This window comes from Sminthopsis crassicaudata, chromosome 6 (genome assembly GCF_048593235.1).
Source record: "Sminthopsis crassicaudata isolate SCR6 chromosome 6, ASM4859323v1, whole genome shotgun sequence".
NCBI classification, from domain to species: Eukaryota; Metazoa; Chordata; class Mammalia; order Dasyuromorphia; family Dasyuridae; genus Sminthopsis; species Sminthopsis crassicaudata.
This window is the reverse complement of record NC_133622.1, coordinates 188,722,392-188,740,302: the sequence shown is the minus strand read 5'-3', so window position 1 is coordinate 188,740,302 and position 17,911 is coordinate 188,722,392. Positions and strand designations below refer to the sequence as shown.

The window sequence follows — 17,911 nt, the reverse complement described above, 5'->3', positions numbered from 1 at the left end:
TATTGTTAAATGACCGGTGGAGGAGGTTCCCAAAAGGGAGCTGGAAAACAGACAGAAGGCCATGGAAGACGTACTGTACCAACCTCACGATTCTCCCCAGGGCTGAGCCCAGGTGCAGAAGGGAAGACAGCAGGAGGAAGAGAAAAGCAGCGTGTTAATACCAACGACTCAGCCTTGTTCAGACCTGGCCGCAGGAAATGAATTAAAAATTATAGATCCTAAAATTTTTATTGAATGTTCATATAGAGCAACTAGAATGGTTTAATTATTTCCCATGTTATAGAAATGGTACTGTATAAATAGATTCACTGAATTTTTAGAAATAAATGAAAAGATTTTGAAAATTTATTATGTACTTTCCAGTCAATCTGAATCTTTCAAGTCTCAACTCAAATGCTATCTCCTTCAGAAAGCTTTCCCTATTCCTTTCTGTTGGAATTGATCCCTCCTTCCTAAAAACCACTCAAAGGATTTAATCTGGACCAATTTTGTGCACATATGTAGAGCTATTATTTGAAAGTTTAGAAAACATTTTTTTTCACAAACCATAAAAACTGGCAGTAAAAGAATTATGGCTCCTATTCTCTAGAAAAGAAAATGAAATGTATAGGAAGATGACTCATCTAAGGAAGTAAATCTCACATATAACTTAAGTCCTATGGGTGAGATCTGAACCAAGGCCTACTAACTTCAAGATTGTCCCAACTTCTTTCTAATTATTTAAAAACCACATTCTATTATGCATTTTAGCTATTTGTCTTAAGATTTAGTCTCCATTTGAGATTTTAAATTACCTCCCTTCAAAGCAGGAGGAAGGCTTGATTTAATCTCTTTTCTCATGGTATTTAAGAAATATTTGTCAGTCAGACAAAATTGTCCCTGACTGTTATTCCCTGACATCTTTGTTTAATTTATAGAATCTATAAGGAATCGATGTATGTTTAACATATAGGAAAAAACCCAGATTCACAAAAACTAGAAATTATATGATGATAATTTGTTGTATAAAAGAATACTGCTATGTATCATAACATAGGGTAGACTAACAGGAACAAGAAGTTATCTAGCTGAAATTTCTTTAGGGGAACTTGGAATAGAAATCTGATTGTAAGAATCTCGGTATTACAATTCACACTTGCCCAGTAAATATATTTTAATCTTGGACCTTCCTTGTTTTCCTATTTTTTTCAAACTTCTAGATGACTCTAGGCTAAAATACCTCTCTACCTCCTTCTCCAATGTTATTGCTCTTCTGGCATTGATTCACACGAGTGCTGCAGTCAAGAGAACCTTAGCTAGACTACTGTCTTTGGGATGCACTAGTCAAATGAACTTGGGCAAGCCCAAACTATTGACTCTTTAGGTATTAATTTCCTCTTCTCTAAAATGAAGGTTTGGTGGTGTCTTAGTCACTTTATAGTTCTAAATTTCCTGATCCACTGGTCCAGGACCTTTTCTCTGCCTTTAGTTCAATTTAGCTGAACATTTCATATCTTTTTCAGAATTGAAGTCTGACTCTAGACAACTTAATCCTTCTGATTTCTCACCAAATGAACAATTTGGTAGCCTTTTAAAAATATTATGGGCAGTATCAGCCTGCTCCATGGGGAAATTTGAACCCTATTATGGCAGTAACTCTGACCTCTACAAGGGATATTATATCTTTGCTTCATCAGATTTACCATGATTTTTTTTTAAAGCACTCAAGTTTTTATTGCATTTAAGTTGTGATTATATTCACAAGCAAAACATTTTAAGAACATAGCTAATAAAAATAAACTCTATTGTCATAAAATACCTGCTGCTAGGAAGGTGTAACCTTTGGAAGAGATAAACATTGTTCTAGGAGAAATAGTTGTTTCTTCATCTTCTTTCCCTGAAGAAAATATAAAATTGGGATGTCTAAATCACAGCAATTTTTGATAGATATTCAATCATACTAACATTATTCTACAATAAATAGAGTCTAGTTTTCTGAATTTAACTGCTCCTGGAGCATGGATATCTTTTATATAGTATACTGAGGTAATAGAAAAAACTCTTCTCTTAGTTTCAGAAAAACTGGCTTTGAAGCCCTTCCTCTGCCTCATAATGTGTAGCTACTTATGAGGCCTTAGTAAAGGCAGTTCATTTCCCTGGGCGTTTCCATTTATTTATTTATTCATTTATTCATTCATTCATCCATTTATTTATTTATTTATTCATTCATTTATTTATCTATCTATCTATTCATTTGTTTATATATCTACCTATTTATTTATTTATTTACTCACTCACTCACTCACTTATTTATTTGTTTGTTTGTTTGTTTGTTTGTTTATTTATTCAGAGAATAAGAACTCTGGTCTTTAAAGTCTTTTACAACCTAATATCAGTCAACCTTTCCAAACTTATTGCATAACATCATCCTTTTATTGTACAACTCAACCAAAGTGGCCAATCTGTTGTACAAATCTATTGTACTAGATCTCCTTTCTCCTCTCCCTATTGTTTTGTGTAGGCTGCCCCCTTCCTTACAAATACTTTGTAGAATTTTCCAGCTCAGCTCAGATCCACTTCCTACACAAAACCAATCATGATTTTCCCAGTTGCTAGGCATTTTCTACCAGAAATCACTTTGATTTTTTAAAAGAATACTTTGCATTTTCTTATCTGTCTACATGTCATTTCCCCTCAATATCATGTTTAAACTATTTGAAAACAGGGGTTCTTTCATTTTGTCTTTTGTCCTTCATACTTTATTATGGAATTCTTTTATAGTAGATACCTAATAATTATCAAGCACAACATATATTTATTTTATATATAATATATGATCCTTTAAAAAATTCTTGTTAAATGGATAAATCTGCAAAAATAAATAGTTGAGCCAAATATCTTTAAGATCCTTCCCAATTCTAAATCTTATGATCTGCATGTCAATTTACCAAAATAACCTAAAAATTCAAATTTCTAATTCATATGAAATTTCTCAGGGAAAAATTATTTTTGTATTTGTATTGTCTAGACACCACAGTATCTTGTACATACTATGCATGTAGTATCATTTTATTGAATTAAATTAACTAATTGAAAACATTCTATCAAAAGTGAACCAAATAATCTCGCAATCATTCTAGATATAAATTAAATGTCTAACAATTAGTTAGGTCAGAAAATCTAAGAATAAATCAATGTCAGAGATGGGAGGGACCTTGGAGATCATCTACTCCAACTCCTTTGTTGTAAAATTTTAATGATTTACCATAGCCAGCCATAACTGCCATGGGGGCTCTAGGAGTTTTAATAAGCTCTGAAGATTCTATATACACCTATGTGCATATATATATATATATATATATAATATAGGAATATATGTGTGTGCATCTACTCATAGACAAAGAAAGGGAAATAAATATTTGTTTATATTAGGACCAATCATTCATTTATTTAACTGATTTCCTTTGAAAGTGATTGAAATAATTTCAAGTTAAAATTGCCTTATTCATTCAACCAAGTGTTCATAAGTTGCCTCATATATATTCCTCAAAGGGGAAGATACAAAGCTTAGATAAGATATACCTTGGTTCTCATGTAATTTAAATTTTAGTAGTAGGATATCACATTAATTAATTTAAGAATATATACTGTGTGTTTTCTGCTCTTTCCCTGTCACCCTCCATTCTCCAATGTTCTAGTTCCCATGGCTGTGACTTTGAATAGGTAATCTCCAAAGCTGGAATTTTTTCCTTTCTTTTCCTTTCTTCAAATCCTCTCCTATTTTCTCTCCTCTCAATTTCCACCTTTGTAAAATGGGAGGGGATTGGACTTGGTCTCTCAAGTCCTTCCAGCTCTGGATCTATGATTCAATGAAAAGAAAGTTAGATCTGTCCAAATACAAATTAGGCTCTAAATGTTCCTCATAAACTCAATTTAAGTGGTAAGGTCTTGGATTTCATACTGGGGATAATTTTTTTTTTTGCCAAACTTGTGATTTTGTTAGTGAAGGAAGATCCTATGCTTTGAAACTCCCTCTACTTGTGCAAATCTACTCTTCTGCAGTTTCTCTAGGTTGTCTGGGGGTACTGAGAGGTTAAATAACTTGCCCAGGATCACATATTCTGAGATGTCTTATTATGTGCTTGAGGTCACAAAAATGAATGAAGACAGTTCCTGACCTTAGGGAATTTATAATCTAATAGTTGAGTTTATAAACCAATGATAATTTTACCATTATCAATACAATAGTGGAATTGCTTCAAAAGAAAAAAAAAAGGATAGTATTCTTCTGTAAAATTTTTTAAAACCAATTTTCTGATTCTGTTGGCATTCAGTTTTTCATCTTTTTCTTTATTAGTAAGTTAGTGGGAAGAAGCAGAGGAGTGGAACTGCTTGCTTTGTTTCACTGTCATTGCTTTTAGAATATGATCTTACAAAGGGGAGGAACCATATTTGTTTAACTTTTCTTTATATAGTACTTCAAAGAGTTCCATGGTGATAAGCCACAATCTAGGATGATAGTTAAAAAAAAAAAAAAACAAACAAAGCCAAGAGCAAAACAATTTATGCATTTTAACAATCCTAGTTATACAAGTAGAATAACATTAGAGTTAGAAAGGACTTTAGTTATCACTTAGTCCAACTCCCACATTTTGCACATGAGGAAAAAGTACTCAGAGGAAATGAATTACCCAAGTCAAACAGCTAGTTAATAGAACAGCTGGAACTCAAATCCAGATTTTCCATCTCCAAATTCAATGCTCTTTCTACTATAACAGCCCACCCCTAACAAAAAGTAAGAATTTTTTGAAAAACAAAGAGGTCAATATAGAAAGGCAGTAGGCTATTTTAGATTTTAAAAAAAGTTACTTTCTTTTTGAACAAAATAGAAGGGAATTACCTTGTTCATATTGATGTAAAGTAATCTGGATTGGGTGCTTAGAGATTCCTTGTATATTCTGTCAATAAATTATAGGAATAGAGATTGGCATTAATTGAAAATTCAGTTTTTAAATTAGTTCATAAATGAAGTTATTTATTCTTGTTATTTTATGTGAATATTTCAATTTATTTGAAACTAATATTTTCATGCAACAATGCATTATTAAGCAGATTCATATTTAATAAATGTGATTTAAAGTTGTACTTAAAATTGAAACCTAAACTTGGTAGATATACAATGAAATTTAATCAGAAATTCACATAATAATCCCCCTTTTTATTTAATAGCCTTAGTAATAATACTTGTAGTTATTAGTTTTGTTACTATCAGCAGCCCAAAGGATTGAAACACTTGTCTTCTGTAAAATCCTCATAACACATACTGAAAATTAAGTTTTTCTGATTCTTTGGGAATTTTAATGCTTCTTTAATCTCATTTGTCTTATGCAGCTATTTGGGTTTTAGTTATTTTAGTAGTTATTCAATTATTATAATAATATTAACAATAATAGCTCTTTTTTTTCTAGAGTGCATTTTATCTTACAAAAAGGTTTCCTTGTAAGGTAAACAGTGTTCTATTATCCCTTTCAATCAATTGGTCAATCAGCATGTGTCAGAATATATTTGGTAACTGTGTGGGAAATGGATAGAAAAGTAGAGAGACGTGAAAAAAATCAGTTAGGAGACTGAGTAATAGTCCAGGAAAGAATAGCTTGAACTAGGGTATTTGTGACGGAGCAGAGGTTGAGGAGGTGGATTCAATAAAACTTGATAACTGATTGGGTATGGAGGTGAGTGAAACATCAAGAAAAGTCTGAGGTTATGAACCTGTGTGACTAGAAGAATGGTTGTATTCTCTAGAGAAATATGAAAATTCAGAGGAAGCATAAATTAAGGGGGAAAAGTAATCATATTTTGGACAATGGTTTGAGATGCTTATGGAAATCTCCATGAAGATATCAAGCAGGCAGTTGAAGAAGCAGAACTAGAGTCCAGAACCACTGACTCCTAATGCAATATTCTTTCCCCTATATGACATTACATCACATTACCAAGATCGAAGATGAGAGTTCCTTGGATTCTGCTACATTGCCAACACACTGCCCAATAATGTACTAAATAGTATAATGTACTGAATAGTATTGTCATTTAACTTATCATGTATATGAGTCTTCTCTACTGTCCAACGTTCATTTTAATGCACATAATCATAGAATAACAATCAGTTTCCATGTTCCTTTTATTGTCAATAAATACTTGAGAGGAGTGGGATACCTCTTTTTCTGAATTCAGGGACTGGCATCAACAGATCTCCCTCCCAACTTGGAAAGTCCCTAATATTTCCCTCAATTAGAATTCAGATTACCTAATGTATACTGATTGTTTCCTTTTAACTTATTTTTTTATTGTTTTTAATGTGTAAAAGTCTGTTTCTTCCTGTATTTGGGGTCTAAGCCTAGGCTGAGGAGGATAGTTATTTGTTAGGCAATTGGCATGCATTATTTAATAAATTGATTTGCTCGGAAGATCAATCCTTTGTTTCCTCAGTCATTTCATATTTCACCCACCATAAATATGACAAATCATATCCATTACCAGCCAGTCCCCTACCCTGTCTTTTCCTTTCCAGACTAAACAAACATTGCCACCTAACTTTCTGATGTCATGTATTGTTTAATTCCCTTTACATCCTAGTCATCTTCCCCCAGACAGAATCGAGATCAATGTCATTCCTAAAACATGACTCCTAAAACTGAATAAAATAGCATAGCAGCTGTGGCATATATATATATATATATATATATATATATATATATATATATATTTCCCTCCACCCCTTTGTTGTCTTTCTTTTACCTAAAAAAACCCACTTTAAATTTAAAACAAAAAAGTGTAATGCTGGAGAAACTGAGGCAAGATAGACATTAGAGAGTATTTAATAATTTATTTTAAAGGGAGAGATTTACTGGGACCAAATGGATCCATAGTTTGGTCCCAGAGCTGAATGAGCTATATAGTGTCCAAGAATCCAGCAAACAATGTGAGTTCTCAATGACATACACACACACACACACACACACACACACACACACACACACACACACACACACACACCCCTTTTATCTGGGAGAATAGAGTTCCAGAACTTTATCCATAAACTCCCTTTACCCACACAGGCAAACACACGCAGCTTCCACAATCTCCAGAATACTCCACCGCTGCCCAGGCTCTCTCTCTTACTGGGAGAAGGCAGCCTCAGATCTCTTATCTCTGATATGTTCAGAAATCTATGGTGGAATAGATATATGTTACTTCTGGATGCTTCTGGGAAGTCTAAAAGTCAGAAATAGCTCAGCAGTTCTGTCAGCTCAGTTGTAAAGATCATCACAAAGTCATTTCACAAGAATTAGCACTTCCAAAACTACTTGGTTGACCAAATCATCTTAGAAGCAGCTGCATTTACTGAAGCCAGTGAACATGTCTACATCCTACTGAAAGATCAGAGATAATTCAAAGTCCAAGCTGACACTCTCTTGAGTGTCAAATACCAATATTCATGTGTCCTCACTAAAAAATTATAATCATTTTGAGGGGAAAGATTTTGCCATTTTCGTCTCTGTGATCTCAATGTCTCCACTAAAGTCCTAACAAAGTCCTGTTGTGGCAAGGGGAGTGACCTGGGATTGCTGAAGCAGCTGGTAGTGAAATGTGGTCCCAGCAGGTCCCACTGAGCTGGAGTGCCCCCAGTGTGGATCCTGCAGCAGCTTGTTCCACTAACACAAAGGCCGGCACAGCTAAGTTGAAAGGTGCTCATTCTAGTAGACTTCAGAGGGATGAAATATTCAGCCAAAGTAACTATTAATGAACATTTACTATGTCCGTGTGTGTGAGAGGTGCCAGTTGTTACAGGAGAGGAAATGAACATACCTACACCATCCCAGATCCTATCACCGCTGTGTAACAGCATTGCACAGAATAGGTGCACAGTATATACATGGGGACAAGAAGCATCATGGACAAAGTGGCCATTCAATTACGGAGGTAGTGAGCCATCACTGGGTTTGGAATCCAAGGACCAGAATTCACAGTTGACCTCACCCCTCTATCTGTGTGATCTTGGGCAAGTCTCTTAAACTTTGGGAGCCTTGCCACCTGAATTTTACAAAACAAGTAAGTGGAAGGAGCTGACCTCTCTGATTCCTTCTAGCTCTAATTCCTATGATTCTATAAATGAATTAGTGAGCATGCAATTGTCTTAAGAGAATGAGTTGGAACATTCTAACATTCTTATAAACCTAGTCATCCATCAAAAGGCCCCTACTTAGCCCTCCTGGTGGTTCAGGTTTGCAAAGAGAAAAGAAGGCACGGTGCTTGTATCCTTTTCTCACTGAGGTGAATGTTGGTCTAAGTGATGTCCGTTAGCAGCTTGCCAATTCCTTTGGCACTGGAATCTAAATGATATCTACTAATTTTCTAATGTACTGTTAGTACAAAGTAATGTTTCTGACTTTAAGAAATTTGAGCTTGTTGAGATGATTAAAATGTTTCTACTTTTTTTACCTATTAGGAAATTTGATCACAATTAAATCACATTAGCTTATCAAAATAATTGTAAAGTACCTTGTAAATGGAAAATAACATAAAGTTTCATGGTATAAAAACAAATCAAAGCACATATTCTAAAATTATTTTCTACAAATTACATGACACTCCTCTTTACATAATTTAGGTTATCCTAGTGGTATGTTGCTAGTTTCTTCTCTTTTCTGGGATTTAGTTTCCTTGTCTGTAAAATAAAAAGCCTGGTTATCAGTAGTTCAGAACTTGGGAATCTATAGAGCCCTTAAGGGGCTACAGATAGATTTCAGAAAGTCAGTGAACTTTTAAAAAATATTTTGATAACTATTTCAATCTAATTGGTTTATTTTGCAATTCTATATATTTTATTTTGGGCATCTAAAAACATCATTCTGGATATACTTTACTTGCTCAATGGATTCAGAATACACACAGGATGAACTTCCTGTCTTATAGGGTCTTTAAAATCTTTTGCGACTCTGAAGTCCCATGATTATATGTTTATCAAATGAAAATGGGAAGATGATTCTAAAAATTATTGATTAAAGTGATTGATCAATCACATGTGAAATAAATAATTCAAAATTAAAATAAAATACTAGGTCAGGAAGTACCTATTAAATAATAAACAACAGGTTTACAATTGGATTTTGCAATGTTACCATGGGACAATAAAATCTGAATACAATATATGTAAAGAAAATGGATCAAGATTTCTCCTCATCAAATTATGTAATTTCCTAACCAATCAATCAGCTAGTCTTTGTTAAATACTTGTTAAATACTTACAATGTGCCAGGCACTGTGCAAAATAAATGGCCTGATTGCATAATAGGAAGTGAATCATTTTAGGTACTGATCAGATTTCAGAAGTTATTATTCTCAATCACTCTGATGAGATTATAGAAGGTTGACCATTGTTGACCAGAGAGGGGAGATTTCCTTATGTATCCTGCTTCTTTTTCTTGCATAGCACTTTACTTGGAACACAAAACTGGGTAAGGGGTCTTACCTCAGTGGTACAGAAGCTGGAGTCAGCAGAGACTCCAGCAAGGCAGCATCTGGAGGGGAAACTAGAAACTAGTGGCGAGCAGAGATAAAGTAAGCAGGAGGGATGCCAAGAGGCCGCCATCTATTGGTAATGCCTCTATCCCTGTACCTTCCTTTGATATGTACCCTGGCCACTTGTTCAGTTTTTTCACTTGTGTTGGACTCTTCATGACTTATTTTGGGTTTTCTTGGCAGATACTAGAGCGGTTTACCATTTCCTTCTTTGAAACTGAGACAAACAGGGCCAAGTGCCTAGGATCATGAAGCTAGCAAGGGTCTGAGGCTGTATTTGAATTAAGGTCTTCCTGACTGCAGGGGCACCTCTCCATTCATGGTGCAGGTGCTGGGCCCCACCAACATGGTCCCAAAGTACGGCCCATTGTAGTGTAGGGTAGTGTAACCACAAGAATGTTTACTTTCCCTGGTGCTGTTGAGACACTTATGGCTCCTTTCCTTTCTTTCTTCTATTTTTTTTAAAGTATGGCATTTCAGTAAATTTCTTAGATTTTTGATTTGAATTAAATATATTTTGGCTGATAATTAGGAGTAAATATGCTGGTGGAAGTTATAAACTACAGTTGGGGAGTGCAGGAGGATTCTGAGAAGATGGTGGAATACGTTGGTAAACTTCAAGCTCTCCTATTTCCCCCACAAATAGAACAAAATTATGCATCAGGACAACATAGAACAGGCAAAAGAGGATCCTCCTGGTACAACCCAAACACCTGAATAAAGACCCCAGACCTGGATTGACCTATGTGAAGTGCAAACACCTCTGGGCTAGCTCTGTGGAAACACTAAGTGGGGAGCCTTGGGTTGGACTAGGTGTGGCTGGAGCCTCAACAGGAACCACAGTGACTTTCACTTTCCCTGTGCCCAATCAGGGGTCTGAGACAGGAAGACTGAGGTAACTTAGGCTGATTAAGAACACCAGGCTCAGCTGTGTTGCAGAGAAGTGGCCCTGGGTCAGAAGGAACCAGCTTCTGAACACAGAAGCTCTGCAGGTACTTGCAGGAGAGCCGAGAGAGGAGATCGGAGATCTAGGTCAGAGGGGAGAGTTGAAGTGAAGCTAGAGGCACCATAACTAGAGATGCTTATACTAATATTTCTCATTTAAAAAGAAAAACATGAATTGGCAAAGAAAGAAATGAACCATAGAAACTTTCTATGAAAATAGGCAAGACTGGAGTTCATCTTCAGAGAAGGCCAGTGAAGTAAAAAAAAGCCTCTTCTACCTGAAATAGTAATGTTAAATGGCTCCCTGTCCAGAGAGAATTTATAGAACAAAAAAAAAATTTAAAAATCAAATGAGAGACATTAAGAAAAAACAAAAAATAAAAATCATCCAAGAAAAATAAGAAGAATATGAAAAAAATTATCCAAATAGAAAAGGAGCTAGAGTCTTAAATACAAAAATAACTCTTTGAAAATTAGAATTGGGCAAGGAGAAGCCAGTGAAGCTAGAGAAGACTAAGAAATAAAACAGAATATAAAGAATGAAGAAAATAAACAGAATGTGAAACATCTTATAAGGAAAAACAACAGATTGGAGAACAAATCAAGAAGAGAACTCTCTAAAATCTACAAAGAAATAAGGGACAGGTGTGGATAAAGGGGGAAGCAAAGAGTGGAGGAAGAAGACAAGGGAGGGATTCATGGGTGGGAGAGGTTAACTAACAGCAAGGCAAGTTAAGGAGCAGAATCAAAGCAGAAGACTTAGCAGGATAGGAAAGAAGCGATGTACACAAATACTGAAACAAAGATCAGATTACTGCTGGTAATCATTAAATGAAGTCAAATTTAAAAGATTCACTCAAAAGACAACATATATTATATGTCAGCCATACTAATATTGTTTTAGATGCATATATATGTCTGCATATATATATTTATGTATGCATGTTGTTCTATGTATGTGTGTACATAGACAGATGGGTGGATCTGTGGGTGGGTGTGAATATATACGTACATATATGTGGGGGGTCAGGTTGTGTATGTGTATGTTTATATACATATATATACACACATATATGTATATAGGATATATAAATATATCTGTGATTAACTATAGAATGCTTGGGAGAGGTAGAAGGTATGAAAGGAGAAAAAAAAGAATAAAGTAAAAGTAGTGCACAGCAGAAAACAAAAGAACAACTTACAAAGAAGCAAAGATAAGATACTCATGAATATAATTTCTTCTAATATTATATAGCCTTTCCTGAACTGGTAACCAATTGTTATGTGTTTTGAATCCTTCCTGATGTTCTCCTGGGCACATGACAATGTCCCATTTTGCTTTGTTCTATTTTCCTGTTCTGTTTTCTTTTTTTTTTTTCTATTAAAAATAAATATAAAAACAAAAAAGGAGTATAAGCCCACTAAGTACCTTGAATTTAATTAGGGTAACCATCATCCAAGGGACCCAAATTCTTAGTTGGGATACCGTTAGACTGCTATAGTCTAAACTTATGTAAATCTAGACATTAAACTACTGGGTATATATCTATCCTTTTATTAAACTATGAAGCTAGCTTTAATCTAAAACTTTACAAAAGAATATCATGTTGCCCTGTTGTAATGAGTAGCAGTAAGATGAAGGAAAGAAATTAAGAATAATAGAAGATGGCGGAGAAGAAACACACTACTCAGTGAACGTCCTCACTCCCTCACAACCAATTAGATAAATTAAGTCTCAAAATTAGCTCAGGACTGATAGATACCACAAGGACTGGAAGCACGACTTACCAGCTGAAGAGAATCTGGAGTTTCAACAGGAAAGGTCAGTTCTCAGGGGAGGAATAAGAAAGACCAGCACAGACGGTGGGGTAGGGGCACACTGCGCCCATTGCGCTGGGAAGGGCTCTGGGATCAGAGAAGCCACTGAGGTAAAGGAATCTGGCACAGGCTGTTAGCTCTTCTCTGCTAATTATTTAGCAGTTCAGAAGAGAAAGCCAAAATATTTTAAAACTCAGATTAGATTCCCCCCCCCCCACCCTGGGGCAGACTCGGCACCAGGGGTGTGGCCTCAGCTCCCTCCTGAGAATAGTTAAGAGATTGACAAGTGGGTGGATACGGCCCAAGGCAACACACACGGCCTAGCTTAGCTGGAGGGAGTGGAACTCAGCTCCAGGAAGTCCCAGAGAAGCGGAACCTTTGAACTAGGGACCGCGGTTTCTGGCAGACACTTCCAGTTTGAGCGCAGGGGCTTCTCACGTCACCTGCTGCAGACATCCACTCCCCACCCGGACACATAGGCTGAGCTTCTTGCTGTCTTCACTATTCTACGCCCTCAAAGCACAGCAGTGCTAATCACCTCTGAGGCACTTCCAGGGAGGGGGTGGGGAACTCTCTCCCAGAGCTCTCTCTTAGCGCGGGCGCAGGGGCTGCTGCATCCATCCGGTCTGGGAGGAAGCTGGTAAAGAAGTAAATAATTTCCTACCCCAGGGACAGACCCCAAAACATTTTTTAAGTATGAGCAAAAAAGCTAGAAAAACTATAGATTCCTTCTATACAGAGAAAGAGCGGGTATCCAACCCCGAGGAAGTTAACAGCAAAGATTCAGAAGATAACAACCTAAAGGGGAACGATTCCTGCCCCCCATCACATAACTCTCTCCTAGAAGAAGCTCTTAAGAAATTGAGGGAGATTGAAGAAAAATGGGGCAAGGAAAGGGAAGTTATGATAGAGAATAACAACGTCCTGAAATTGGAGTTGGAAAAAATAAAGAATTCACAGGAGATGCAGGGAAACAAAATTAGTGAATTAGAAAAGGTTAAAAAAACACAGGAAAGTAGGATTTCTGAATTGGAAAAGATAAAAAAGTCTCAAGAAAATAGAATTTCTGAATTGGAAAAAGAAAATAATTCTCAAAAAAAAAAAAATTAGGGAAATGGAAAAAAATTCAATAGAGCAAAATAATTCATTTAAAAACGAAATTGAGCATTTACAAAAAGAACTAAAAACTGTGAAAGAAGAAAATAACTCCTTAAAAGTCAGGATGGAACAAATAGAAATGAATGATTCACAGAGAACCCAAGAATCAGTCAAACAAAACAAAAAAAATGAGAAGCTGGAGAACAACGTCAAATACTTACTGGGAAAATCTATAGACCTGGAAAATAGATCTAGGAGAGATAATCTGCGGATTATTGGACTTCCAGAAAACTATGACCAAAAAAAGAGCCTAGATTCTATTTTACAGGAAATTATCAAAGAGAACTGTCCAGAGATAATAGAAACAGAAGGGAAAGTAGATGTGGAAAGAATTCATCGAACTCCTTCTGAAATAGACCCTAAAAAAAGAACACCACGGAATATTGTGGCTAAGCTGCAGAATTACCACACAAAGGAGAAAATCCTGCAAGCAGCTAGAAAAAAACAATTTAAATACCAAGGTGCCACAATAAGGGTCACCCAAGATCTGGCTGCCTCCACATTAAAAGATAGAAGGGCCTGGAACCTGATATTCCGTAAGGCAAAAGATCAAGGACTGCAACCAAGAATGAACTACCCAGCTAAGTTTAGCATCTTTTTCCACGGAAGAAGATGGTCATTCAATGAAACAGAGGAATTCTATATGTTTCTAAGAAAAAAACCAGACTTAAACAAAAAATTTGATCTACATCCACAAGACTGAAGAGAAACAGAAAAAGGTACACAGAACCCTTGAGAACTGTAACTCTGTTGTGGGTATATAAAAAATACTCAAGGATAATTTGATTTTACTGATATAAAAGAAAAAAAGGGGGGTGTAGTAAAGGGAAGGAGGTCGGTTCAGAAAAAGGGGAAGGAGTGATAAAAAGAGGGAAACTACATCCCAGGAAGAGACATAGAAAATACACCATATCTGAGGGAACTTAGTGAGGGGGAGAATCATTGTGTGAATCTTACTCTCATCAGAAGAGGCTCAAAGAGTAAATAATTAACATATTTGTTTTTCAGAGAATTTTCTCTCACCTCATTAAAAGGGGGGAGAGGAAAAGGGAAAAGGAAAAGGGGAATAAGTGAAGGGACTTGGAGGGAGGGGGGAGGGATCCTAAAAAAAAAAAAAAAAAAAAAAAGAGGGAGGGTTGCGCGTCACAAGGGGGGTCTGTAAATTAAATATCGGGGAGGGGGATCAGGGGGGTCAAGGGAAAAAAGCATAATCTGGGGATAATACGATGGCAGGAAATACAGAATTAGTAATTTTAACTGTAAATGTAAATGGGATGAACGATCCCATCAAACGGAGACGGATAGTAGATTGGATCAAAAAGCAGAACCCTACAATATGTTGCCTACAGGAAACACACTTAAAGCAGGGAGATACATACAGAGTAAAGGTAAAAGGTTGGAACAGAGCCTATTATGCTTCAGGTAAAGCCAAAAAAGCAGGGGTAGCTATCCTTATCTCAGATCAAGCAAAAGCAGAAGTAGATCTCGTTAAAAAAGATAAGGAAGGAAACTATATCCTGCTGAAAGGTAGCATAAATAATGAAGCCATATCAATACTAAACATATATGCACCAAGTGGTATAGCATCTAACTTTCTAAAGGAAAAGTTAAGAGAACTGCAAGAAGAAATAGACAGTAAAACTATAATAGTGGGAGATCTCAACCTTGCACTCTCAGATTTAGACAAATCAAACCACAAAACAAACAAGAAAGAAATTAAAAAAGTAAATAGAACATTAGAAAAACTAGGTATGATAGACCTTTGGAGAAAACTGAATGGCAATAGGAAGGAATATACTTTCTTCTCAGCAGTTCATGGATCCTATACAAAAATTGACCATATACTAGGACATAAAGATCTCAAAATTAAATGTAGGAAGGCAGAAATAATAAATGCCTTCTTCTCAGATCACAATGCAATAAAAGCTACATTCAGTAAAAAGTTAGGGGTAAATAGACCAAAAAGTAATTGGAAACTGAATAATCTCATCTTAAAGAATGACTGGGTGAAAGAGCAAATTATAGAAACAATTAACAATTTCACCCAAGATAATGATAATGATGAGACATCATATCAAAATCTTTGGGATGCAGCTAAAGCGGTAATAAGGGGAAATTTTATATCTTTAGAGGCTTATTTGAAGAAAATTGAGAAAGAGAAGATTAACGAATTGGGCTTACAACTTAAAAGGCTAGAAAAAGACCAAATTATAAACCCCCAACCAAAAATTAAACTCGAAATACAAAAATTAAAAGGAGAAATCAATAAAATTGAAAGTAAAAAAACTATTGAATTAATAAATAAAACCAAGAGTTGGTTTTATGAAAAAGCCAATAAAATAGATAAACCTTTGGTAAATTTGATCAAAAAAAAGAAAGAGGAAAATCAAATTGATAGTCTTACAAATGAAAAGGGGGATCTTTCCACCAATGAAGAGGAAATTAGAGAAATAATAAGGAGTTACTTTGCCCAACTTTATGCCAATAAATTTGATAACTTAAGTGAAATGGATGACTTCCTCCAAAAATATAGGCTCCCTAGATTAACAGAGGAGGAGATAAATTGCTTAAATAGTCCCATTTCAGAAAAAGAAATAGAACAAGCTATTAATCAACTCCCCAGGAAAAAATCCCCAGGGCCAGATGGATTCACATGTGAATTCTACCAAACATTTAAAGAACAATTAGCCCCAATGTTATATAAATTATTTGAAAAAATAGGGGATGAAGGAGTCCTACCAAATTCCTTTTATGACACAGACATGGTACTGATACCTAAACCTGGTAGATCGAAAACTGAGAAAGAAAATTATAGACCAATCTCCTTAATGAATATTGATGCTAAAATCTTAAATAAGATATTAGCAAAAAGACTTCAGAAAATCATCTCCAAGATAATACACTATGATCAAGTAGGATTTATTCCAGGAATGCAGGGCTGGTTTAATATTAGGAAAACTATTAATATAATTGACCATATTAATAATCAAATTAATAAGAACCATATGATCATCTCAATAGATGCAGAAAAAGCATTTGACAAAATCCAACATCCATTCCTACTAAAAACTCTTGAGAGTATAGGAATAAACGGATTATTCCTTAGAATAATCAGGAGTATATATTTAAGACCGTCAGTAAGCATAATATGCAATAGAAATAAACTGCAACCTTTCCCAGTAAGATCAGGAGTGAAACAAGGTTGCCCACTATCACCATTACTATTCAATATAGTACTAGAAACGCTAGCCTCGGCAATAAGAGCCGAGAAAGAGATTCAAGGAATTAGAGTAGGAAATGAGGAAATTAAACTATCACTTTTTGCAGATGACATGATGGTATACTTAGAGAACCCCAAAGACTCTGCTAAAAAGCTACTAGAAATAATTCAAAATTTCAGCAAAGTGGCAGGATACAAAATAAATCCACATAAATCCTCGGCATTTTTATATATCACTAACAAAATGCAACAGCAAGAGATACAAAGAGAAATTCCATTCCAAACAAATGTTGATAGTATAAAATATTTGGGAATCCATCTACCAAAGAAAAGTCAGGAATTATATGAGAAAAATTACAAAACACTTGCCACAAAAATAAAATCACATTTAAATAATTGGAAAGACATTCAGTGCTCTTGGATAGGCCGAGCGAATATAATAAAGATGACAATACTCCCCAAACTAATCTATTTATTTAGTGCTATACCAATCAGACTCCCAAGAAACTATTTTAATGACCTAGAAAAAATAACAACAAAATTCATATGGAAGAATAAAAGGTCAAGAATTGCAAGGGAACTAATGAAAAAAAACTCAGAGGAAGGTGGTCTAAGTGTACCTGATCTAAAGCTATATTATATAGCAGCAGTCACCAAAACCATTTGGTATTGGCTAAGAAATAGACCGGTAGATCAGTGGAACAGATTAGATACAAAGGACAAAAAAGGGTACATCTATAGCAATCTAATCTTTGACAAACCCAAAGATTCCAACATTAGGGATAAAAATTCATTATTCGGAAAAAACTGTTGGGAAAACTGGAAATTAGTATGGCAGAAATTAGATATGGATCCACACTTAACACCATATACCAAGATAAGATCAAAATGGGTCCATGATTTAGGCATAAAGAGGGAGATAATAAATAGATTAGAGGAACAGAGGATAATCTACCTCTCAGACTTGTGGAGGAGGAAGGAATTTATGACCAGAGGAGAACTAGAGATCATTATTGATCACAAAATAGAAGATTTTGATTACATCAAACTAAAAAGTTTCTGTACAAATAATACTAATGCAAACAAGATTAGAAGGGAAGTAACAAATTGGGAAAATATTTTTAAAAACAAAGGTTCTGACAAAGGTCTCATTTCCAAAATATATAGAGAACTGACCATAATTTATAAGAAACCAAACCATTCTCCAAT

The 17,911-nt window shown here is 35.2% G+C and overlaps 1 protein-coding gene across 1 annotated transcript in view; it reads right to left on the bottom strand.

Annotated features, from left to right (window-relative positions):
• POLN (DNA polymerase nu) overlaps positions 1-17,911 on the bottom strand; it is a 303,906-nt gene that overhangs the window by 122,572 nt on the left and 163,423 nt on the right. The window contains exons 15-16 of the mRNA XM_074273159.1: positions 4,880-4,937; positions 1,799-1,876 (exon numbers count right to left, since the gene is read on the bottom strand). Coding sequence (XP_074129260.1) covers positions 1,799-1,876; positions 4,880-4,937 — 136 coding nt within the window. The remainder of the gene's footprint in view (positions 1-1,798; positions 1,877-4,879; positions 4,938-17,911) is intronic.